Genomic DNA, 20,896 nt, shown 5'->3' on the forward strand with positions numbered 1-20,896 from the left:
TTGCCAGTCGTTTTGACGTTCAGAGCCGTCCGAGCCGGCGACGCATGTTGAGAGCCTTGCCACCTCTGCGCTGCCGGCTTTGCAGGCAGCTAGAGCTGAAACAGAACCACAATGCGCAAGCTAGATCCGCACGGCAAAGCAGCGTCGCTCGTTATGCCACGGCAGCGCCAGATCACACGACTTTGTCAGCCAGAGCGCAATCGAAGCTGCCGGAGAGCTCTATAAGCCCTCTGCTGACACCTGAGACTGCCGTGGATCAGCGGGCATCGAGTACAGAGCCTACCATCGAGGATTTCGACCAGTTCTTGCCGCCGTTCTTGCAACCTGGTGGCAGATTTCCTGCCGCTCTCAAGCGATCGCAGCGTCCTCAATGGATCGCTTCACAGTTCGACAAGACTCTTGCAAGTCTCATGACGGCTTTCAGTCCCAAACAAGTCCGCAATCTGGCCAAGGAGGCCGGCCTGCTGAAGATCAAATCCACATCCAAAAGGAGAGATGTTCTGGAAAGGCTCATGATCGAGCATTGGGGCTGGCAGCATCCCGAGCGCATACGAAAGGCTCCGGACGGCTCAATCATACCCGAGACTGAGATTCTGCCGCTCTCGCTCGTCGAACTCACCCTCTTACTCGCCGATACAGCTGGCAAACTCGCGCCGTTGTCCCGAACGTATGATGTAGAGCTTGCCATTGAGGGTGAACCGCCACAGCTGCGCGCAACCGGTGCAGCACACCACCTTCTGCGCTTTCGCAACTATGTCAAGAGTGTGCAAAAGGCCATCATCACTCAGCCCCTTGCACTCCCACGCCCAGCGCGCGAGGAGCTATTCCAGTCCATAGCTTCCCACGGCCCGGCGCTCATCGAAGCGACCGCGGACAAGGTAAGGAGCAACAGATAGTGTTCTTCGACGTCGCTGATATTGCTCGCAGTCTCTCATCAAGCTCACGACAAAGGGCAAGGCGCCATTTATGCGAGCGCGCCACAGGATATACCAGGCCTGTGCTCTGGTAGGGTTTCTTCCACTGAACCGTGACATCGGCTGATCGCTCGTAGGACGAGGCCGCCGAGAAGCTACGCATCTATGTTGCGACGTCAGATGAGCACATGGCGTATTACCCTCATGGGCTTTACGAACGTTTGCCATGGCATGCCGAGTCAACACAACTGGCACGATTACAAAACGTCTTGCCCGCGACGGCAATGACCTCGCGCGCGCAGCGATCGACCATCATGTGCAAGACTGAACCTGCACAAGGGCTCGAAGCCAGTCTAGCGAGTAATTTTATCGAAGGCGACACCAAGCTACGCTTGACTGCAGGCTATTGGCTTTCGAACGCTGACATCTCTACAACACCTGATACTGTTCGGCCTCGACTTTTCGTCCCAGGGTATGCATCTTTGATGTCTACATGTCAAGAGTTGACTCAACCAAGCATAGACTTGCGGCCGGTCTGGTCGAGCGTATGGTGCCAGCAAAGGATCATTGGTCATCAATGCCAGCAGAGCCAGCAACGCTCATCTATCACTCAACCATGCGACGCAGGATTCGCTACTTGGCGACGCAGCAGAGTCCTGGCAGCGCCTATCAGCTCATCGAGGCGGAACTTTCGCCTGCCTCACCAAGCTCCTCATCTAGGGAGCACGCGCCACTCGTGCGCGCGCTGAGTCGATCAGACCTTGCACTGCTCATGCCGTCGCATTCCTTTGATCTGATGCTCACCGCCGTCACTTCTGCCTCACTAGACGAAGAGCTCGAGCACAAGATAGCAGATGCCATTTCCAGAGATAGTAACGCGACAGAGCTCACTCATGAGGGACGGCTCTACGTCCCGATATCTGATCAAGTCATCCGCGAGACTGTACTGCCAGCGGAATTCTTCGATAGCGCTCACGAGCACGTCCTTGCAAAGTCCTACGATCGACTACAAGGCGGTGCGCAGTCTCGTCAGCTCGAAATCAGGTGTCACAACAGTACCTTGCCGGCCTTCGTTGCACTCGCCAAGCGTCTCGCTCAGACAGGCAACGTCTTGAAGCTCGCGCCAGAGCTCGCACACTCGGCTCCGCCACGACTAGCTGCCGCTTTGCCTGATGTCTGGCAACGATTGCGTATGGATGATCGTCTATGGTCAGCTTAATCGTTGTCGTCAAGGCGATTGCAGCGTTGCTACTAGTAATACTAGCGGATGAAGCAGACAAATTCGCACGGCGCAGAAGATCAGCGAAGGCGAAAAGACTGAGAACACGAACAGGTGCTCTCTAAATACTGTCGCAGACAGGCAAAGAGAAAGCGTTGCCAGCGACCAGAATGCCGTGGGCAGGTCGTAAGAACGGGGCGGGCTTGATGTGGCCAGCGTCCACCACACCGGCAGAGAGTAATTACTGAGAAAGGTCATCGCTGATACCAGCATTGGGCTGTAGCTGTTCAGGCCAAGATAAGCAGAAGAGAGATCGACATTGGCCAAAGACGAGTTTGAGCCGCCAAGCGCGAAAAAGGACGACATTGCTACGCACAAAATGACCCATTCTGTGCAGACAGGCGGAAAGGCGATCTTGCTCAATATGCTCTGCCCCAGGTAGAGGATCAGAAACAAGGGCTTATTCGTTGGCCGTGTAATGCAGACCAGTATCGACGCAACGGCTGCCAGAGACTTCTTAGACCGGCCGTCGACGAGGATGACAGCGGCCGCGATGCCTGCATGGCACCTGAAAAGCGTATTGGCATTTGCCAGGTGATCAGCGAGCCAACTATCCGCCGACGGCGAGACCTGTGCAGCATTGACAAGCGAAAGCGTGATCGCAGCGAGCCATGCAAGACCCCGAGTGCGGCCCTGTTGCGGATGTTGCACAAGCTGCAAAGCGATCAGTGTGATGGTCAAAGCAACCAGTATGAGCAGGAGCAGCAGCTGGGACGTTTGTGAGAGACACCGCGAAAAGCTGTCGTCTACTCGCGTGTCCTTCTGGCCTGGGCTATCTGATCAGCTGCGTATCAGATCAAAGATCGGCCGTACCGTTTGACGACCATCCACGCAAGACCCGGACCACGAGCGTGACGGTAAGCAACGAGCGCGATGTCGATGGGCTCGAAGAGAAGGCCTGCGCAGCACAGAGCAGGCTGATGGTGACGCCCGTGAACGCCCAATATTCGTGCTCTTCCTCGATAAAGCTGCTGGCAAAAAGCGTCGCCAGATAGAAGACTGTCATTGCAGAGATGAGAGCCCCGAAGGACGTGCTAGTCGCTAGACGCTGGCAACAAGGGCGCACGTTGATGCCTGCCGCGATGCCGAGCACGAGTAGGCCGGGCACGAGCGAAAGCAGGTGCGCGCTGCCGAAAGAGCCGAAAGCTGAGTTCTGCATGCTTAGCATATCCTGCGATGTTTGTGAGCACGCGATCCTTGATATGTATTGTCACATGCCTGATGAGCATTTGCCGACGAGTCTGAGAGGGCAGATTCCATTCCGTACGTCTCTCGCATCAGCTGACTCAGCTGGCGCCGATTACGTTCCAGAATATCGTCGTGATGTTCAGCGTCGAAACGCGCTTGATCGAGAGCACTCTTGAGTATGACTCCAAGTGAATTGCTGCACAATGGGTGAGCTTTGCTTTCCTCACGGTTCAGAAACTGACGCAGGCATGCCGAGGCCAAGTAAGGCACTCAATGTTGGCACCAAGTCGACCTGGTTGCATTGTTGGTACAGTCTGTAGGGTCTGGACGGATGTCCTTTCTGGGTGTGTATTGTGGAATCCACATCGAAGCTTGGAGAAGCAAGCAGTAAAGCCTGTCATCCCTTATAAACGATCGGAGGAGTAGGCTTTCTGAGACGTACAGCAGAGGTCTCGGCTTCAGAAGAGCCACCATGATTCCCTTGTTCAGTCATGCCGTGATCACCGATGAGGACGAGCAGACTCTTCTGCTCATCGCGAGCGTCGCGCACTTCCAAGTGACGCCACAGACGCGCCAACACGGTGTCCATCTCAGCTTGCTTGGGTAGCGTGAGCGGGGATCGAGGTCCTTGCAGGTGGCCAATGTGGTCCAGGCCGAGATAATGCAAGATGAGCACGTCGACCTCATGCTCAGTCCCTGATTCGAGTACGCGTTCGAGATGTCGGGTGACGTTAGTGTCGACCGTGACCGTGTCTGTGACCATGAAACTTGTTACACCATCGGAGCTCTCAAACCATGCTGGAGGAAAGAGTCTTAGCCAAGTGTCGTCACCGTAGAGAGCCATTCGGCGAGCGGAGCGCGTCCCATTGATTCCATGCCTGAGCTGCCAAAGCCAACTGTCTTGCTGTTCGAGTACACGAACAGGCTCTGCATGGGGTCCTGCTTCGATGAGATTCGATATTGCATCGAGAAATGCGGGGTGCGTTCCTGTCGTGATCGCTTTGAGTCGAGGCAAGGTCACAGTAGGCGATTGCGCTTTGGCAGTGTAAGCGAGCGCCTTACGACTTTCTATCAGTCTTGCAACGTTAGACATAGGTGCTATCGAGCCATCCAGGGACCCGAAAGCGAGATCGCTGCGCAAGGCGTCGACGACAACGAGGAACAATCGCGAGAAATGCTTGTCATTGGGTGCCGGCGGCTCGGCGAAGCTGTGGAGCAGGGGTCTCCAGACGAGGTACGACCTGATGAACAGCAGTAAACCGACGACTGTCAGAGTATGTCGAGCCCATAGCGCTCGCATGCGCTCGGTTCAGGGACGTGACACGTAATGTGACAGCACGAGGCGGGAGGTCGCGTTAAGCGTGTTAACCTTTCAAACGTTCGTCTCAAACATCCCAGAGCTCAAGCGCAGTCGAATTCGCGCCCTACTCATGCCTTCTAGCCGATCGAAGGTCAGACTCATACTTAGCTTGACCGGTGAGGAGCACGAATTTAGCGCAGTATTCCCCGAGAGATGCAATCTCTATTGCCACGTCTCCATGCCGGTGTATGAGACTCCCGGACGGTCCGTGACCGTGCCCACAATGTACACATGGCCTCTGTCGGCTTTCTGTAGCGCCTTGATAGCTACTTCTGCCTTGGACTGATCGACAGCAATGACCATTCCCACGCCGCAATTGAACGTCCTGGCCAGTTCTTCGTTGGCGATGTTGCCCTGCTGTTTGAGCCATTGCCACACTGGCGGTAAGTCCCATGCCGTCAAGTCGATGTGCGCGCCTAGACCCTGAGGAAACATGCGAGGGACGTTCTCGGTGAAGCCACCGCCGGTGATGTGCGACATGCCTTTGATCAGACCTGCTCGCATGACGGGTAGCGTCTGCTTGACATATAGCTTTGTCGGGATCAAGAGCGCTTCACCAAGTGAGACAGATGCATCCCACGGGCAAGTGTCACTGTAGGCGAGCCCAGACTTTTCGACGACTTTTCGAATGAGTGAGAAGCCATTTGAGTGGCAGCCGCTGGACGCTAAGCCTAGCAGAACATCGCCAGGCTGAATGTCTGGTCGCGGTAAGAGCTCGTTGCGTTCGACTGCGCCAACAGCAAAGCCAGCTAGATCATAATCCTCTGCAAAGCGCATCAGTCAAGCCGTGAGCAGAGACTGGGGCAGACTGACCTCCATGGTATAAGCCGGGCATTTCCGCTGTTTCTCCGCCGACGAGAGCGCATCCGGATTCCTTGCAAGCTTGCGCCACACCCGTCACGACGGCTGCGGCAGTGTGAACGTCCAGGGTCGAACATGCAAAGTAGTCAAGGAAGAAGAGGGGCTCTGCACCTTGCACTATCAAGTCGTTGACACTCATCGCAACAAGATCGACGCCTGCGATACGCCAACAGCTCAGCAAAGCGAAGCTTGTAAAGGTGATTTCAGCGGACCGATCGTATCATGCTTATTGACGAGGGAGGCAATTTTGAGCTTCGTTCCAACACCGTCAGTACCGCTGACGATGATCGGATCTCTGTAGCCTGCTGCCTTAAGATCAAAGAGACCGCCGAAGCCGCCAATGATGCTATCGCTTCCTGGGCGTGCTGTCGCTTTCACTACCGCCTTGATATTGTCTACGAGCGCATTTCCTGCGTCAATTGAGACGCCAGCATCGGCGTATGACATCCCGTTCATTTTAGCTACCGCAGGCGCTTTCAGTGCTCTGCGGCGGAATCTGGTGTGAGCAAACTCGACATGCTCAAACGCCTTCCACCAACCTGTGAGCGATATCACGCCTGTAGATTGCACCGTCGAATTTGACGGCTTCGATGCCGCGATAAGCGAGATCTGCAGCTGCTTGCAGCGTGTCTGCGCGGGCTGTGACAGTCAAGACGCGACCGCCAGCAGTCACGATTTGAGCATTCTGTTGTACAGTGCCTGCGTGGAAGACGACCACATCTGCATACGATGTCATGTTTGTCGGGTATGACACACAACGCCGGAACGGACCTTTGGGTAAAGCGCCGATGCTGATCGGAGAGCCTTTGGGGTATGAGCTGGGATAGCCAGGAGCGGCCAGCACGACAGAAACGGCGTGCTGTTTCGAGACTTTGAGCTGGACGCAATCCAGCCTTCTGTCGACGCAAGCCTGCAAGATGCGTCAGTGCGGTCGTATGTGGACGAAGAAGCAAGCATTACAAGCAATATCTCGGCGAGATCTGTTTCCGGGGCCAGCAGAGGCAGCAGCGTCTGAGTTTCGGGATCGCCGAATCGTACATTGTATTCGAGCACTTTCGGCCCTTGCGCGGTCAGCATGATGCCCACGAACAGGAGTCCCACAAAGGGTATGCCTGCGTGGCAATGTCAGCTGAGTGATAAAGGAAATGCGAGGCCATTTGCCGTCTTTGCGCATTCCATCGAGGGAGGGTTGCAGTATGGTCTTCATGATCGTCTCGTTGACAGAAGCGGTTGCACAAGGTGCCGGAGAGTAGGCCCCCATGCCGCCAGTATTGGGACCAGTGTCGCCCTCGCCAATTCGTTTGTGATCTTGTGCAGCCGGCAAGGGCAAGATCGTGTAGCCGTCGCAGAAAGCGAGCACGGAAAGCTCTTGACCACTCAAGAACTCTTCGATGACGACCTCGTCGCCCGCTTGACCAAACTCGCGCTTCACCATGATCTCTTCGAGACCTTGCAGCGCTTCCTCCTTTGATTGCGGGATAAGAACGCCCTTGCCTGCGGCGAGACCTGAAGCTTTGATGACGAGATCATGTTGCGCTGCTTGAACATAGGCTTCTGCTTGAGCATGGTCCGTGAAATTGGCGTAGGCTGCGGTTGGAATAGCGTGACGAGCCATAAAGTCTTTGGAAAAGGCCTTGGAGCCTTCCATGAGGGCGGCCTTTGGAGTTGGCCCAAACACAGGTATGCCGATTGCTCGGAAGACATGTTCAATACCATCTACGAGGGGCTGTTCTGGGCCTGGCAGGACGAGATTGATCTGATGTTCTGTTGCAAAGTGGACGAGCTTGTCAAATTCGCTGGCTTTGATGTCGACATTGCTCGTCCTGCCACCCATTTGCGCGGTCCCACCATTGCCTGAAGGTCCACACGTGCTGTCAGTCATCCATTCAGGGAGGAATATCATGTCAGCTTGCCTGGTGCTACGTAAATCTGCTGCACCAACGCAGATTGTTCGAGCCGCCATGCCAGGGCATGTTCCCGGCCGCCAGCGCCGATGATGAGCACATTGAGACGTGTCGCCGAGTCAGGCCTATCGATGTGAGCATTCAGCGGGTCTGTCAACAGCTGCAAGGCCGAGCTAGGACTCACATTGCTCGGCTGCAGAGCAAAGAATTTTACGCGAAGTCAAGTGCTGAGCGCTGACCGTTGTTACGAGCCAGTGACGGCCATGTTCGCCCTAGCGATCAACCTCGTCTTGCTCGTCGCCTTCACAGAGATCGTCAACGGCGTTGGTCAGGGCAGAGTAGCCGACTTTGTGCGTCTTGGTCCTGACGCAAGAAGTGCTTGCTCAAAGTGCGTCATGCTTGACAGCTCTATGCGATCTACCTCAAGATCACCCGGTCACCCCTCGGGCGGCGGCAATCTTTACTCAAGAAGGAGATCATGGCAAACAAGGCGGAGCTGAGTGCGACGAGTGCTCAAGATCAGTTTGCCAAGTGGGCCAAGCTACGTCGCAAGCTCGACAAGGGCGTGTCTGACCTCGAGAAGCTCAGTAAGACGACTTGTCTGCTAGCGCACGGCACGTGCTGAACGCACGGAACAGACGAGAGCCTGGCTGCGCAGCGCTCGAGCTTCAACTTGGGGCTCAAGTCGATACTATGGGTGCTCGGCACCGCGATGCCCTTCATCTACACGAGCTACCATTCCAAATCGCCGGTCTTCTTCCTACCACAAGGGTGGTTCGGCCCTTCTGAACGGGTCTTCGGCTTGCCCTTTGCACCAAGAGGTACAGCTCTTGCGTGGTCAATCTATGACGCGCTCATACCCAAGCAGGGGCTGTGTCCTGCGCCGTCTGGCTTATGATGCTCAGGAGGACACTAGGCAGCGTCCGCCGAGTCACGACAGACTGTCTCGAGGGTCTTGCTGGTATGCTCAGTCTGCTTTACATAAGGAGCCCCTCATACTGACCTCCCGCGATCAGAGCCGCCAAGGGTTCCCCTCGCCGTACCGGCAGACGTCCCTGCCGACGTGCCGGTACGCGGACAAGCAAGCAGCCGCGACAAGAAAGAGTTATGATTTGTACACTCAATGTATGTATGAGCGAGCCAAAACAAGGGTCAGGCTGCAATTGGGATAAGAGAGAAACAGAAACTCTTTCTTGACATCTTTGGGTGTCTTTCGTAAGGTCGATCGCCTCTCTATCTGACTCAACACCATGCAACTCCATCCCGTCCTTAGCGCGTGCCCTTTGCTTTCTTGCAGAATTGTAGAAAGCGCGAGCAGATCATGCCTAGAGATATCGTTGCACCTTCTTGCCAGAGGAGAGCCATAGTCGTCTGTCACTTGCGCTGCCATTGCTCTTGATCGCTATACTAGCGTTGACCGAGTTTCGACAGGGAGCATGCAAGCTCGAGGCGCCATGCGCGATCGTTTACTGCGAGCAGGCAACGGCATAAGCTACAGTCGCTGCAGACATTGGTCACCGTGAGCCTGCCTTGGAGCGTGCGCGCATTTTTCTCCTCTTACGTTTGAGCTGAAGCCGAGCGACCATGTCAGCGGCAATCGTGGTGGTAGAGAGGGGCACGACATACACGACGGACACGCTTCTTGCGCCATCTGATGATGGCAAGTGTATGTCAGCACAGTCTGGAACATAGTACCTCATTAGAAGGCGTACTTGTCTCTCTGTGGAGCAGATACGAACGTCAGCGAGTGTCCATCTGGCAACAGATGACGTGAGTTGCGAGGTCGTTCTCGGATTCGGTTGGGCTCGAACGAACGAGCAGAACACGTGGAAGGTACGAATATGCCAAGAGAAGAGACTGACCATCCTGAAAGTCGAAGCTGATGCTTAGACTTGCCGACAAAAGGCTGCAACAGAGGCACGGCCACGCGGTGGCTGCACCTAAATCATCTGATCGACATTTTCACTTGATCACGTGGTGCCCCGTGAGCGATCAGCAACGCTTGACTTGCGCCAAGGTTGAACGCTGTCTCGCATGGCATCCGCTGTCAAGCTCGGCGAGCATGTCTACCGCATCGCGCCCAAGATCGCGCGCGAAGCGGGCTCTAAAGACCCTTCGTGAGCCTCAGGATGCTACCAAAGCGCCTTTGCTGACTCAGATGAGCAGCGTACTCCTCATCTTTGGCTGGATGGAAGCCAGCATGAAGCATCTGTCAAAATACTCCGACCAGTATCAGCTCATGTATCCAAGCTCAACTATTGTACTCATTCGATCGCGTCAAAAACACTTCATGCAGCCTGCAGCAAGGACCGCGGCGGGTCTACAGCCGGTAGCGAAGATCTTGAGGGAGGAGAGAGCTGTGAGCTCCTCGCGCGCACCTGCAGAAGCGACAATACATACGCATGTATTCAGCAACGGCGGTGTTTATCAGCTCGCGTCACTCAGCAAGCTACTCGAAACGACATCGCCGGCAAGTGTCGCTACGCTTGCTCATTGAGGTACGCTGATCGGGCTTAGCAGCATACTCCGGACAAAAGGGCAGCTCGCTCCAAAGGCGACAGATCAGCGCTTGCAAGCATGCCACATCACTTCCCCACCAAAACACTCATACTTGATTCCTGTCCCGGTGCTACTGGCTACCAAGTAAGCTTGGCAGCCTTCTCCGCTGGCCTGTCCGGTATCAAGCGATACTTCGCATACGCTCTCATCAGCGTGTATTACGTGCTTTCGACATTGTACTATACGCTCACACGGTCTAGAAATGTCATCGAAGTATCAAGGAAAGCACTCGAGGCCGACGAGTTGGTGCCCCCTGTGCAGCGAACGTACATTTATTCGGACAAAGACACGCTGATAGACTGGAGGGAAGTAGAGGCACATGTAGCCAAAGTGAGGGCAAACGGCATACCTTGCAAATTGGAAATGTTTCACGGGTCAGCACATGTCTCGCATGCTCGAGCAGACGGCAAAAGATACTGGAAGCTCGTCGGGCAAGCGTGGGACGAAGCGAACTAGAATGCAGTATCACGATAAAGAGCGTCTGCCACAGCAGCTACATCCTTCATTGCCGCGACATCGTGAACGCGCAATATGCTCGCTCCCTTTGCAATCGCTGCCGTGCACGCAGCCGCAGTCGCATGGACCCTCTCCTTTGGCTCGTCGCGATGAGTGAGCGTGCCCAGGAACTTCTTGCGGGAGACGCCTACGAGGATCTCAATCGATCCGAGTCGACTGCCGTCTGGCAGCTGTGCCTCGTGCAGGCGTGGTAGCTCGCGCAGTATTGCTAAATTACCTGCAAGATCTTTTGCAAAGCCGATGCCAGGATCTAGAATGATGTTCCATCGCAGTACACCGGCCTGCAATGCCCTACTGACGTTGGCAGCGAGCTCAGTGCATACGCCTGCCATCACATCGTCTCCATAGTCTGTCAGCTTGCTCATTGTCGACGGTGTACCACGCATGTGCATGAGCACAATAGGCACGCCAAGCTGAGCTGCTGTGGACAGCATCGCTGCGTCTAGTGTGCCGCCGGAGACGTCGTTGATCCAATTAGCGCCAGCATGTACTGCGGCTTTTGCAACGTTGGCCCGGAAGGTGTCGATGCTGATCAGAGTCTTCGGATGCGCCGAGCGTATCGCGGTAATCACTGGGATCACTCGTCGAAGCTCCTCTTGTTCACTGACCTCTGCCGCGCCTGGCCGAGTGCTGACACCACCAATGTCAAGTATATCTGCGCCTTGCGCGACGTGTTCGCGGGCAGCTTGCACAGCAGCATCGGGCGATGCATGATCGCCACCGTCCGAGAATGAGTCTGGCGTGACGTTGATGACCGACATGATGCGTGTCCGCTTCGATTGCAACGCAGGACGCACTGCCGCTTCGGCGGGCGAAACGACACTGATAGATCTGAGCGCATTCGCGACTGTGAGGCCGCTGCTGCCCAGGATACGATCAGGCTCAATACTACAGCTGATCGTCAGCTAAATAGTCAGGAATAGATCTCACTTACTCGGCTAATGGCCGCAAGACAAACTCGCGCTCGTGGATACGAGGATGAGGTACGATCAAGGGCCGTGGCTCCAGCTCGTCTATCGAAACGTCGTCGTAGAACAAGATATCGAGATCAATCTCTCGCGGACCGTTGTCTATCGTCTTCCTTCTGCCAAGCTTGGCTTCAATTTCTTTGATCCGCGCGAGTAGACCTTGTGGTGATAGCGTTGTTGCAATCTATTCTTTTACGTCAGCGGTGCTCAGATAGTGCAAAAATGCTCACCTTGATGACAGCATTGTGAAAGTACGCTTGATCGAGCATGTACATCGGTTGGCTCTCGTATACCAGGCTGGAGCCTGTGATGCGTGTATCACCATTCGCAGTCAGCAATGCCAGTGCCTGCTCGATGTTCGCCATGCGATCGCCGATGTTGGATCCGATCCCGAGTGTCACTTCGTGAGACAAGTGCCCGTTCGCATTGCTCCGCCGTTGTGCTGAGGGGCACTCATCTGCAAGCCGAGCTGAGGGTCTGTGCCTTGGCGCAAATCGCAGCGAAGAGACACAGGGTCGCCCATTGACCAGGGCAGAGGGTTTGTATATTGAGGTATGTACACTTCTGAGGTTCCAATCGGGTATCCGATGCAGAGCGGCGGGCAAAGTTTCGCAATACGTCTCCAGCAACTTTGGCCGATATGACCGCAAGTGTGCCGTGGCGTAGCTCGCGAGCTTGCTCGGCCATGTCACCATGTCGTTGATGCTGCTTCGCGAGGCTCCTAGCTCGAATTGTGCGGCGAGATCAAGCACAAGAGGTTGTTCGGTCTGGCGCTCGAAATCAAAGACGCCAAGAATCGCTGAAACGGCGAGACCTTTTAGCTGCAGCGTCCAGGGTATCGAGCGCTTCGATCTGTGCTGCTCCCGACAGGTTTCAACAGACACAGAGACGCCTTCAGCTTGATGCAGCGCTTTAGGCAGGCAGATTTCGACTCGCAGTTGGTCGGCGAAAGTCGCGAGCTCGTTGTCGAAGAGCTTATCGAGCAAATGCAGCAACAACCCTAGTAGAGAATTGAAAGATTGTTCCGAGATGGTCGCTTCGATTCTTTGCACAAGGTCCGCATAGCTGACGGATTTGACGAGGTCGTCTGAAGAGCCAGCAGGCTGAATGCAAGTGAGGAGTGAAAGGGAGACGACGACGGGCTGTTCGACTCTGGCTTCTGGCTTCCAGGCCGAGCCGGTCACATGCGCAAAATTGTGAACATTGCTTACGCTGATCTCATCTGGCCAGCGCTCCAGATCTCGCATTCACTAAACTACGGTCACTTGAATTCTCTTGTGATCATCTGATACCACCGCAGAACGCCTCAGCGCGCGCGTCAGCGACGCGTGTCGCCACGCCGTGCACGCCGCCGCCGAAAACAGATTTCGAGCGTGCGCATGGCAATGTCCAGGGCCAATAATGACGGAAGAGATGCGCTGCGCGTAGTGCGTGCAATGAAGTCCGATGCCGGCCCGGAAGCGAGAAGCTGTGCGGGTGGCGACCTCATCGCATGGCGAAGGAATACAGCCCTTGACTGCTACTAGCGCGCCTTGTTGCTCCGCAGGCACGGAGGACGAACAACAATGGACACTGAGGCTATGAGCAATACCACATCGCTGCAGGTTCAGCGATACATGCTGCTCAAAGCCAAGCAACAACAGCAGTCTGTCGAGTCGAATACGCATCACAGTCAACAGAGGTTGGGCAATCTACGCAACGCCCAAGACGACTCGCTCGACATGAGTAGGACTAGCTCATCTAGCCATTCTAGCAAGAGCGATCATTCACATGGCTCACGGACAGCTCTGGCAGCTCGTTCGGCCAACATTGCTGATGATACTTTGAGCGCAAGACCTGTCAATACTCGTGCGCTCGCAAGCAAAGAGAACTCGCCAACACAAATTGTCATTCGACATCGTAGGGTGTCGAGTCATCTGCAGCAGCTTGCTGAGCTAGCAACTTGCGAGTCCAGCTACGTCAGGGCAGGCTGGGCAGAGGAACACGTGGTGACAATGCCCTGTATCTTACAAGCGCCTTTCACTGCGTCAACTAGCGAAACATGGGCGCCAGCGTTAGCCTGTATGTCCTCCAGCGTCTCGACAAGTAACGTGCTGACGCGTCTATCGTAGCTCGAAAGGATAGCACGGACTCATCTGCATTTAGTCCGAGTGCGTTCACACTGCCGCCGACCCCGGTCACGCCAGCTCACGTGTCACTGCGTGACTTGCAAGCCGCATCGGCCACGTACGCAGCAGTCTGCCACGATGATCTGCCATCTGCTGCGCGAATGGGTCGCATCTGTTCGACAGCATCGTCATTTCCTCACAAGCGCGCTGACCAGCCAGAAGCTATCGCGCCGTCTGCTCTGATCAGGACCCGTTCAGATCCAGTGCCTGTTGCGACCGCAATCGAATGGCACCCGAGCTATCTTCAAGTGACAAAGCAGCAGCCAGATCACGCGATGAGTTGGCCAGAAGGCCAGGCCGAGACGCCGAGGATGATAACGCGAAGTCATAGCAAGTCTGCCTCGATGTCATCAACTTGCTCTGCCGATCGACTTGCTCTTGCTCTGCGTACGCCGCCCACGCACATGCAGAAGCGACGTTCGAGTGTCCGTAGCATAGCTTCGCCGCCACCAAATCAGCGCTCAGCCTCGATCTCGTCTGTCACTTCTCGCTTAGCGTCGCGAAGAGGATCAACCAATTCTGCTGCTGGATCACAAGCACCGGGTATAGCCGAATTGTCAGATGCTGCCACTTGCTTTGACGCTCTGATGCGTATGCGAGAAGCGCAAGACAATTTCATCTTCCACGCGTCCTATCCGCTGGCAGGTCCAGCAACGCCGACCAGTCAAGAGGTACCAATGCTACACCGGATCAACAAAGAAGTTCGTCAAGCGACAGGCTGGCGGTTCACGCTGATCTGCAGCCGTATCGGGGCCACTAGGACAACGAGCCGATACTATTGCTCGCAAGACGAAGACACGAAGAAGCCAAGCAAGGTCAAGAACGGCCAGGACAATGTGCGGACTGGCATGGCGAGATTCCCTTGCAACGGTCGGTTGACAGTGAGCTATATACGAGATACGCACACGATCGCAATTTGGCTCAAGCATGACTGCCAACATGAACGCTACAAATCACGATCATAGAGCTACATTACTTGCTTTACTAATGCAGAGCCGGACTCCTGCAAATGCATTCCACGATGCCTTTGTCATGCTTGCTGCCTCATCAGAAGCTCATTGCACGTTCGAACATGCCTGTGAGCTCCGCCGTGCCGTCCGAGCCTTTCATGCCTGGCGCGAGATCGAGCGTGCGCCTCTGCGGCAGTGTGCCTTTGACGAGGTCAGCGATATCGCCATTTTTGTATCTGTGGCGGGCGCAGGTCAGCACAAGCCTCGCGAGGGAAAGGATGGACTAGCCCGATCCTGCTCAGGCCTCGCGGAAGACCCAGGCTATCGAGGAAGCGGGCGATGCGATCATGCAAGACCGCGCCCACATCGTCATCGGTGATGCGATCTTCTTGGACGTCGTCCGGTGCGAACTGCTTGAAGATCGCCGCGGCTTCCCTGTGACGATCAGGCGAGGAAGGCGCAGTGAATTGAAATACAGCAGGACCGGTCAATGCTACTGATATGCCGTGAGGGACGATAGGGTGATCGACTAGATAGCCTTCGTGCTGATATTTGGCGAGCTTCTTGTTCAAGCCCGAAATCGGATACGACATGCTCTGTCATGATTTCAGCTTACCATGCGGCGTCAAAGCCATGCTAACTTACATGACACAGATGCACGCCCGCCTGCGCTATGCGTTAGCAAGATTAAGGAGTGTCATGACTTGCGGCTCACATTGCCGAAACCAATGCCTGCAAAGGTAGAGGCGAGGAGCATCTTGGATCTTGCTTCTCTATCATCGGGGTTGTGTGCCACTCGTGGCAGATATTCGACAGTCTGCTTGAGTGCCCAGAGCGAGAAGACATCGCTGATAGGATTGCGGCCTTGGTATGCCGGTCGGTTGAGTGGATTGGATGGTCGAGGCGTGCGCTCGGTGTAGGGTACGGCCGTGTAGCTTTCGAGTGAGTGGAAGAGGACGTCCAGACCTGACGAGATGTGGACAGCGCGCGGGCAGGAGTCTGTGTTCAGTGGATCGACAATGCCCAACATCGGCTTGAGGGATCGACTCGCGATACCCGTCTTGGCCAGTAGGGGTGTATAATCAAAGATGGCAGTGCCAGTCGTTTCTGATCCTGTGCCTGCTGTGGTCGGAATCGCAATGAGTGGTTTCAGAGCCTTGTCGATTGGAATTCCGCGTCCGATGGGGGCGTTGACAAAGTCAAGAAAGTCCGCATCTGGATAGCATGAGTAGAGGTTGGCGACTTTGCAGGTGTCCATGGCAGATCCGCCGCCGACGGCCAGAAAGTGTGAGAATCCATGCTGCTTGCTAAAGTCGATGGCGGCTTGCCATGACTCCTGGTTAGGCTCGACGCGACATTTGTCAAAGACTTCATAGGCCACGCCAGAGTCTTGCAAGGACTCGATAGCCATCTGCATGGGCAGCAATTTGGCGACTGTGCTGTCTGTGTAGACGCCGACTTTGGTCGCCTTCATATTTGCGAAATCCATACCAAGCTCTCGCGTGGCTCCTTCACCAAATCTGATGTTACTAGCGGCTACTTCGAATGCATAGTCTCCGACGGCACTCTGATCGATGGGTGTGGCATAAGTTCGATGACGGCCGGCTGAAGCGAGTGCTCGGCCCGCATTGAGCATGTCATTGTGTGAGTGCGCGCCGCTGCTCTGACAAGTATGACAGGGACAAGTCGATGCAGTCTTTGCAAGATGAAGCAGTCTGTTTGCCGACGTCCGCGCTGCAGAAGAGACCATTTTCGCTTGCCGGCTAGCTGTGTCGTGACCAAAAGCCGGGGGTGTGTCGCGACTTTTTGCTTTTCGATGTCATCGAAGTTTTGGCGCTGACGCAGAAGCGGTGGGATCATGCTACCTTGTACATGTACGAGACCACTCGTGGAAGCGCTCGGCTCGAGTGCAGCTCGCCGTACTCTCTCCATCGTCAGCTCGAGAGCAGCGCCACAGCAAGATGCCTATGTCAGATCAGATCGCATGCAGATGTCAGAGCTACCACCTCGCTCTCGGCCCTCGAAGAAGCCCATAGGCTTCAAGGAAGCCACAGGCTATGCAGACAGACATCCAATCCCTTCTGCATCTCCGACTTATACACAGGGCCGAAGGGGTTCAGTGCCAGGCAAGCGTCCCTCCTTGAATCATCAGCTGATGGAGCGATTCAAGTCGAAGCAAGAATTCTGTGATTGGCTCGCCGATCCCGACCGGACGGTCAAACATGGCATGCGTGCAATACGGCACTACCATGCAAAGGAGCGCAAATACGCCTTCAATTACTTCTTGCGAGCTTTGTTCGCTGACAAGCGATACACACAAGCCACCAATGCCTGGAAGCTGTTCTGCAAGTACGGTTTCCAGCCTGATCCGGACTCCTACCGTATCTTCATGGGAGCCCAGGCCGGCAATCCGAATGCTGCGAGGCCGTCTGGCAAGCCTAGCAAGACTGTCAACCATGCCACCAATGTGCTTGAGCAGTGGACGGGCTGGATGAGACATCACCCAGCAGAAGCGAGTCGGCTGACGCCCAGTGAACGTTCTCAACCCGGCAATGCCTATCTTGCCGCTCTCGGGGCATGGGGCTACGTCGACCTTGCCTGGCGAAATTATCAAAGTGTCAAGGAGAAGGACAAATTCACCGTTATGGCTATGATGCGCGCCTTGGAGACGGCTATGAAGACACACCAAGCAACGATTGACGAACTCACAGAAGCGAGGAAACTCAGAGCTCTGAACAGCACCAAAGAAAGCGATCTCCTCACCGCCAAGTTCGAGCTGGAAGAAAACCAGGAGCGAGCCAGAAAAGCGAAAGCGAGGCTCAGTACGATACTCATGGCAGATCCTGAGATCCAAGCGGTCTTTATGCGACTTGGCTTGCTCAAGGCAGGCGAGCGTGATACCTCGGATGCATTGGTCTCGAATTTCCAGTCTCTGCTAAAGGCGGTGCCGATCGGCAAAAGCAAGGGCGTAATGCTGCTAGCGCCAGAATCGGAACTCTTGACCATGTCATCTCAGCGAATTCGAGCCGTTCTGGCGCTCATGAACGATCAAGAAGCCTTGGACGCTGCTGAGAAGCTATCTCGATGCGTCAATGTGCCCGCCATCACAGGCTCGCTCCTTTGGGAAGACATCTTTGTCCGTCAGACGACCTACAAGGCGAAGAGTCGTCTAGCTCCTGATGACAAGGCCAACCTTGCCGACGTCAAAGGTCAGTCGATCCGACTGGCGCTGTGAATATGATCTGATTGCTGCTCGTACGCAGAATGGATCTGCCGAAGTATAGCACTCGGGTGTCGCCACACAGAATCGACATGGTCTGCGCTCATGATGGCCGGACAAAAGGAGAGAGATGGCTTCGCATACGGCGTAGAATTACTCGGTCTGCTCTCTTGGCTGCAAACTCGTCAGACTAGTCCAGAGCCAGACACGAGCTTTGCCAAGAGAATTGGCTTACTAGAGAAAGAGGTACAGCATGAGGAAGAACGATCGATGAGACAGAAGAGGCCAGTCGAGAGACACGCTTCAGGCGCACAATCGACATTGGGAATCCAGCCCACTTTCAAGATGATGACGGCACTCTTCGAGATAGCCCTCCAAGGCGAACCCGATCAAGCTTGGCATGCATTCCAGCTTTCTGATACAAGCTTCATGCCAGCGAAAGAGCTCAGAAACAGTCTGAGCAGGTTGGGCAAGGAATTGAAAGAAGTAAGCCAGCACGGCTTTACGGCAACAACGCGAAAAGTAAAGCACGATTACTTCTGGGCACGCCGATTCACCTCAAGGTCCGTCGAGCTACTGTCCATCGTACTCAACTCGGACAAGATTGCGTTCCTGGCCAAGACGAATGGCTGGAACAGGGCAGATCTCGAAGCTGTGAAGGTGTCTCTAGAGCGATGGCAGTCTGCAGCTGACAAGTTCGAAAAGTGAATCCTCTGAACACACGCCGTCATCACTGTCGACTTTTGAGCATGGCAAGCAATCGATCGCGGGCGTTAGATGTATCGACAGTGACGCTGCCTCTGCCATGGATGTTATCGGAAGGTCGCCCTTGTAGTAGAGGCGATGTATCTGATATTCTTCTTTGCGCGGCTGGCTTACGACTATCTGAGAAGGAAGTGCGTAGCTTCGGGCTACTCGTTTGCTGCGCTGCTGCCCAGTCAAATCCTTCTATCGTATGTGACCCTGCGTTGCAAGGCGCGTCAATCTGTGTCTTGAGAACAGGAGAGCGGGTCCGCCGCCGATCTAGAGGACGTAAGCCGCCGTAGAGATTGTCAACGTCATCGGTCATCGTGTCTAGCCATGTGCGTAGTCTGTGTGCCGTGCCGAGCTCCTCGTTGAGCCGAAGTGCGTGCATATCTGTCAACCTGTTCCTTTGCGCATTCAGTATGACTCGTACAGGTCAGAGATCAGCATACGAGAGTGATATGTCTTCGTCTGTGCTGAGCTTGCGCAATAGATGAGAGGTGTTTGCCGTTGTTGCAAGTATCTCGCGAGAAGTGTGTAGTAGCTGCTGGCTCTGCTCTATGAGTCGATCGAGGGCCAGGTCAGCATCACCGATGGGCTCCTCTGCCACTTCTGTGTCTTCGCTTCGATGGCGTGGACGGGGTACGTTGGCAGACAGCAAGCTGTCCAAGGATGTCTTGCCCTTGCAACATCGACAGATTGACTGATCGTGTCGTGTCTTGCTGTGTCTTGGCGTCTCGATCGGATCGACAGACGTGCCACACGAGCTCGAGTAGGATAGCTCGAAGGACGGCTCGGATGGCGGCGAGCTCATGGCGCCAGAGCGTTGGCTGCCGCTGCCACTCGTGCCACTACGCGTCGCGATAACATACAACAGGAACAACAGGGATGCGGTTGCTATTGGCGGGACATGGATCGCCTTAGCTCGCCAGACGTGCGCGGACTGCCTCGCTTGCGTTTGATAAAGGCAGTCGGCGATTCTGCTTCACCGTGCGGCGAGACCGTCTCGCGCAATGGCGAGGGATGCGGGGAATTGGGTATGCTGCCGTAGCTCGGCCTGAGCGTGCCACCCGGCGAACAGAGCGGCGAAGTGACCTCTTCCTCTGTTGCGGGAGGATAGTCATGCGTCGCAACAGACAACTTGCGACTGAGCGCGCTTCTATTGGATGCTCCCGAGCCGCGTCGAGAGAGCGTCGGCTGAGCGCGAAGGAGCAAGCTGGCGCCTCTGATCGATTCGGCAGACCGACGGGCACTTTCGGAAGAGTCCCGCTTGCGACCATTGGCAGTGTAGAAGTAGTCGCCTTCGTGGGCAGACACGGTCGGTTTGACAATCTCGTCAGGAATGCGAGGTTGTTGTTCGAATTGCTGCCGTATGACAGCTTCCTCGTCTGCTGTCAGTTTGTCCTGCTCGGTCTCGTCACTGTGTTTCTCGCGGATGAACGAGTCAATGATCATCGCCTGCAGCGTGTTCATGATCAAGGGGAACACCGCCATGACGAACGTGACCTGGAAATCGGGATGATCGCCGAGCCAACTGAGGAGCCAGTCGCCTAGCCTGTATATCCTTGGTACGGAGAGGAAGAAAGCGACGACGAGGATCTTCATGACAGCGCATGCGGTCAGGTAGACAAGCAATTGCTTGCCCCAGACGACCATCGAGGGCGGCTCACCGTAGAAGCCCGTTTGAAAGTCTTGCCTGCCTTGTCTCTGCACAAGGACGCGTGTGAAAAGCTTGAGGACGCCATAAAGGATGAGTACGCCGAGTGTGGTGTCGACGAGTATGTTGAGAAAGTCTGCAGAGGGTGATGAGCGAGACGCGATCAGAGAGGTGTCATTGGCCCTTACAGAGACTGCAAGGGTTCTCTTTCCTTCGTGCATGGTGAGCGATGACGTCCGAGATGAGGACGTTCGAGGCGTGCAGGAAGGCTAGCGTGCGAGCAGGCGTGAGAACTACTGTTTGGACGCAAATAGCATCTGTCGCTAACCTTGGCCCATGACTTGCTTGGAAAAGTCGCCCAGCCAGATCTTCCAAGGTCTTCTCGGCCGCTCCCTTGTTCGCTTGAGCAGGAGTGAGGCTACAACGAGGACACCCATGATGGCTTGCACGATGAGAGCGGTCGGACCAAGTAATCGACATGACCTGTGGTCTACAGGTGGCAGGAGATCGGCCGCCATATTGCTGTCTTGCTTGCTGGTCAACGTCTGTAGCTCTGGGGACGGTGTCTTGCGTCGAGCCAGCTATGAAGCTAGCCAGGAAGGCATCGC

At 55.2% G+C, this 20,896-nt stretch overlaps 12 protein-coding genes across 12 annotated transcripts; 5 read left to right on the forward strand and 7 right to left on the reverse strand.

The window, feature by feature from the left end:
- The first annotated feature begins 4 nt into the window (after window positions 1-4).
- Window positions 5-1,836, forward strand: L969DRAFT_133012 (uncharacterized protein). The gene is made up of 3 exons (XM_014715304.1): window positions 5-878; window positions 928-1,005; window positions 1,052-1,836. The coding sequence occupies exons 1-3, from the start codon at window positions 45-47 to the stop codon at window positions 1,661-1,663; spliced, it is 1,524 nt and encodes a 507-aa protein (XP_014570790.1). The 5' UTR covers window positions 5-44; the 3' UTR covers window positions 1,664-1,836.
- A 306-nt stretch (window positions 1,837-2,142) lies between these two features.
- L969DRAFT_91625 (uncharacterized protein) lies at window positions 2,143-4,681 on the reverse strand (the record flags this gene model as incomplete). The annotated part of the gene is made up of 5 exons (XM_014715305.1): window positions 2,143-2,960; window positions 3,007-3,364; window positions 3,412-3,577; window positions 3,624-3,775; window positions 3,824-4,681. 5 exons carry the CDS (start codon window positions 4,679-4,681, stop codon window positions 2,143-2,145), a joined length of 2,352 nt encoding a protein of 783 aa, XP_014570791.1.
- Window positions 4,682-4,903: 222 nt separating this feature from the next.
- On the reverse strand, window positions 4,904-7,436 carry L969DRAFT_91626 (uncharacterized protein; the record flags this gene model as incomplete). The annotated part of the gene is made up of 7 exons (XM_014715306.1): window positions 4,904-5,505; window positions 5,555-5,758; window positions 5,815-6,086; window positions 6,142-6,322; window positions 6,374-6,512; window positions 6,563-6,714; window positions 6,764-7,436. 7 exons carry the CDS (start codon window positions 7,434-7,436, stop codon window positions 4,904-4,906), a joined length of 2,223 nt encoding a protein of 740 aa, XP_014570792.1.
- Window positions 7,437-7,727: 291 nt separating this feature from the next.
- L969DRAFT_84037 (uncharacterized protein) lies at window positions 7,728-8,823 on the forward strand. Its single transcript, XM_014715307.1, has 5 exons — window positions 7,728-7,856; window positions 7,913-8,093; window positions 8,145-8,327; window positions 8,375-8,467; window positions 8,523-8,823. Exons 1-5 carry the CDS (start codon window positions 7,770-7,772, stop codon window positions 8,615-8,617), a joined length of 639 nt encoding a protein of 212 aa, XP_014570793.1. The 5' UTR covers window positions 7,728-7,769; the 3' UTR covers window positions 8,618-8,823.
- On the reverse strand, window positions 8,627-9,411 carry L969DRAFT_42506 (uncharacterized protein; the record flags this gene model as incomplete). Its single annotated transcript, XM_014715308.1, has 5 exons — window positions 8,627-8,883; window positions 8,925-8,975; window positions 9,016-9,157; window positions 9,219-9,226; window positions 9,369-9,411. Coding segments are annotated over 5 exons (501 nt in total), but the record flags the coding sequence as incomplete, so codon positions are not given.
- Window positions 9,412-9,664: 253 nt separating this feature from the next.
- L969DRAFT_91629 (uncharacterized protein) lies at window positions 9,665-10,521 on the forward strand (the record flags this gene model as incomplete). Its single annotated transcript, XM_014715309.1, has 2 exons — window positions 9,665-9,976; window positions 10,027-10,521. The coding sequence occupies 2 exons, from the start codon at window positions 9,665-9,667 to the stop codon at window positions 10,519-10,521; spliced, it is 807 nt and encodes a 268-aa protein (XP_014570795.1).
- On the reverse strand, window positions 10,518-12,796 carry L969DRAFT_80876 (uncharacterized protein; the record flags this gene model as incomplete). Its single annotated transcript, XM_014715310.1, has 3 exons — window positions 10,518-11,469; window positions 11,516-11,733; window positions 11,780-12,796. 3 exons carry the CDS (start codon window positions 12,794-12,796, stop codon window positions 10,518-10,520), a joined length of 2,187 nt encoding a protein of 728 aa, XP_014570796.1.
- Window positions 12,797-13,114: 318 nt separating this feature from the next.
- On the forward strand, window positions 13,115-14,682 carry L969DRAFT_91630 (uncharacterized protein; the record flags this gene model as incomplete). The annotated part of the gene is made up of 2 exons (XM_014715312.1): window positions 13,115-13,610; window positions 13,661-14,682. The coding sequence occupies 2 exons, from the start codon at window positions 13,115-13,117 to the stop codon at window positions 14,680-14,682; spliced, it is 1,518 nt and encodes a 505-aa protein (XP_014570798.1).
- An 82-nt stretch (window positions 14,683-14,764) lies between these two features.
- Window positions 14,765-16,417, reverse strand: L969DRAFT_91631 (uncharacterized protein; the record flags this gene model as incomplete). The annotated part of the gene is made up of 4 exons (XM_014715313.1): window positions 14,765-14,903; window positions 14,956-15,263; window positions 15,313-15,333; window positions 15,383-16,417. 4 exons carry the CDS (start codon window positions 16,415-16,417, stop codon window positions 14,765-14,767), a joined length of 1,503 nt encoding a protein of 500 aa, XP_014570799.1.
- Window positions 16,418-16,521: 104 nt separating this feature from the next.
- L969DRAFT_21074 (uncharacterized protein) lies at window positions 16,522-18,595 on the forward strand (the record flags this gene model as incomplete). Its single annotated transcript, XM_014714950.1, has 2 exons — window positions 16,522-17,876; window positions 17,931-18,595. Exons 1-2 carry the CDS (start codon window positions 16,526-16,528, stop codon window positions 18,593-18,595), a joined length of 2,016 nt encoding a protein of 671 aa, XP_014570436.1. The 5' UTR covers window positions 16,522-16,525.
- On the reverse strand, window positions 18,260-19,530 carry L969DRAFT_134411 (uncharacterized protein). Its single transcript, XM_014715314.1, has 2 exons — window positions 19,084-19,530; window positions 18,260-19,032 (listed from the first exon to the last, which is right to left on the reverse strand). The coding sequence occupies exons 1-2, from the start codon at window positions 19,443-19,445 to the stop codon at window positions 18,618-18,620; spliced, it is 777 nt and encodes a 258-aa protein (XP_014570800.1). The 5' UTR covers window positions 19,446-19,530; the 3' UTR covers window positions 18,260-18,617.
- L969DRAFT_91634 (uncharacterized protein) lies at window positions 19,529-20,806 on the reverse strand (the record flags this gene model as incomplete). Its single annotated transcript, XM_014715315.1, has 3 exons — window positions 19,529-20,424; window positions 20,477-20,557; window positions 20,617-20,806. The coding sequence occupies 3 exons, from the start codon at window positions 20,804-20,806 to the stop codon at window positions 19,529-19,531; spliced, it is 1,167 nt and encodes a 388-aa protein (XP_014570801.1).
- Window positions 20,807-20,896: the final 90 nt, after the last annotated feature.

The sequence above is a fragment of the Mixia osmundae genome, assembly GCF_000708205.1.
Source record: "Mixia osmundae IAM 14324 unplaced genomic scaffold scaffold_1, whole genome shotgun sequence".
Lineage (NCBI taxonomy): Eukaryota > Fungi > Basidiomycota > Mixiomycetes > Mixiales > Mixiaceae > Mixia > Mixia osmundae.

Excerpts from the sequence above, each read along its gene's own strand:
- L969DRAFT_133012 (XM_014715304.1), top strand. The coding sequence starts at position 45 with ATGTTGAGAGCCTTGCCACCTCTGCGCTGCCGGCTTTGCAGGCAGCTA. Across the intron at positions 879-927 it reads TCGAAGCGACCGCGGACAAG|TCTCTCATCAAGCTCACGAC; the intron begins GTAAGGAGCAAC and ends TATTGCTCGCAG. Across the intron at positions 1,006-1,051 it reads TATACCAGGCCTGTGCTCTG|GACGAGGCCGCCGAGAAGCT; the intron begins GTAGGGTTTCTT and ends GATCGCTCGTAG.
- L969DRAFT_84037 (XM_014715307.1), top strand. The coding sequence starts at position 7,770 with ATGTTCGCCCTAGCGATCAACCTCGTCTTGCTCGTCGCCTTCACAGAG. Across the intron at positions 7,857-7,912 it reads AGGGCAGAGTAGCCGACTTT|CTCTATGCGATCTACCTCAA; the intron begins GTGCGTCTTGGT and ends CATGCTTGACAG. Across the intron at positions 8,468-8,522 it reads CTGTCTCGAGGGTCTTGCTG|AGCCGCCAAGGGTTCCCCTC; the intron begins GTATGCTCAGTC and ends TCCCGCGATCAG.
- L969DRAFT_134411 (XM_014715314.1), bottom strand. The coding sequence starts at position 19,445 with ATGAGCTCGCCGCCATCCGAGCCGTCCTTCGAGCTATCCTACTCGAGC. Across the intron at positions 19,033-19,083 it reads GACGAAGACATATCACTCTC|GTTGACAGATATGCACGCAC; the intron begins GTATGCTGATCT and ends GCAAAGGAACAG.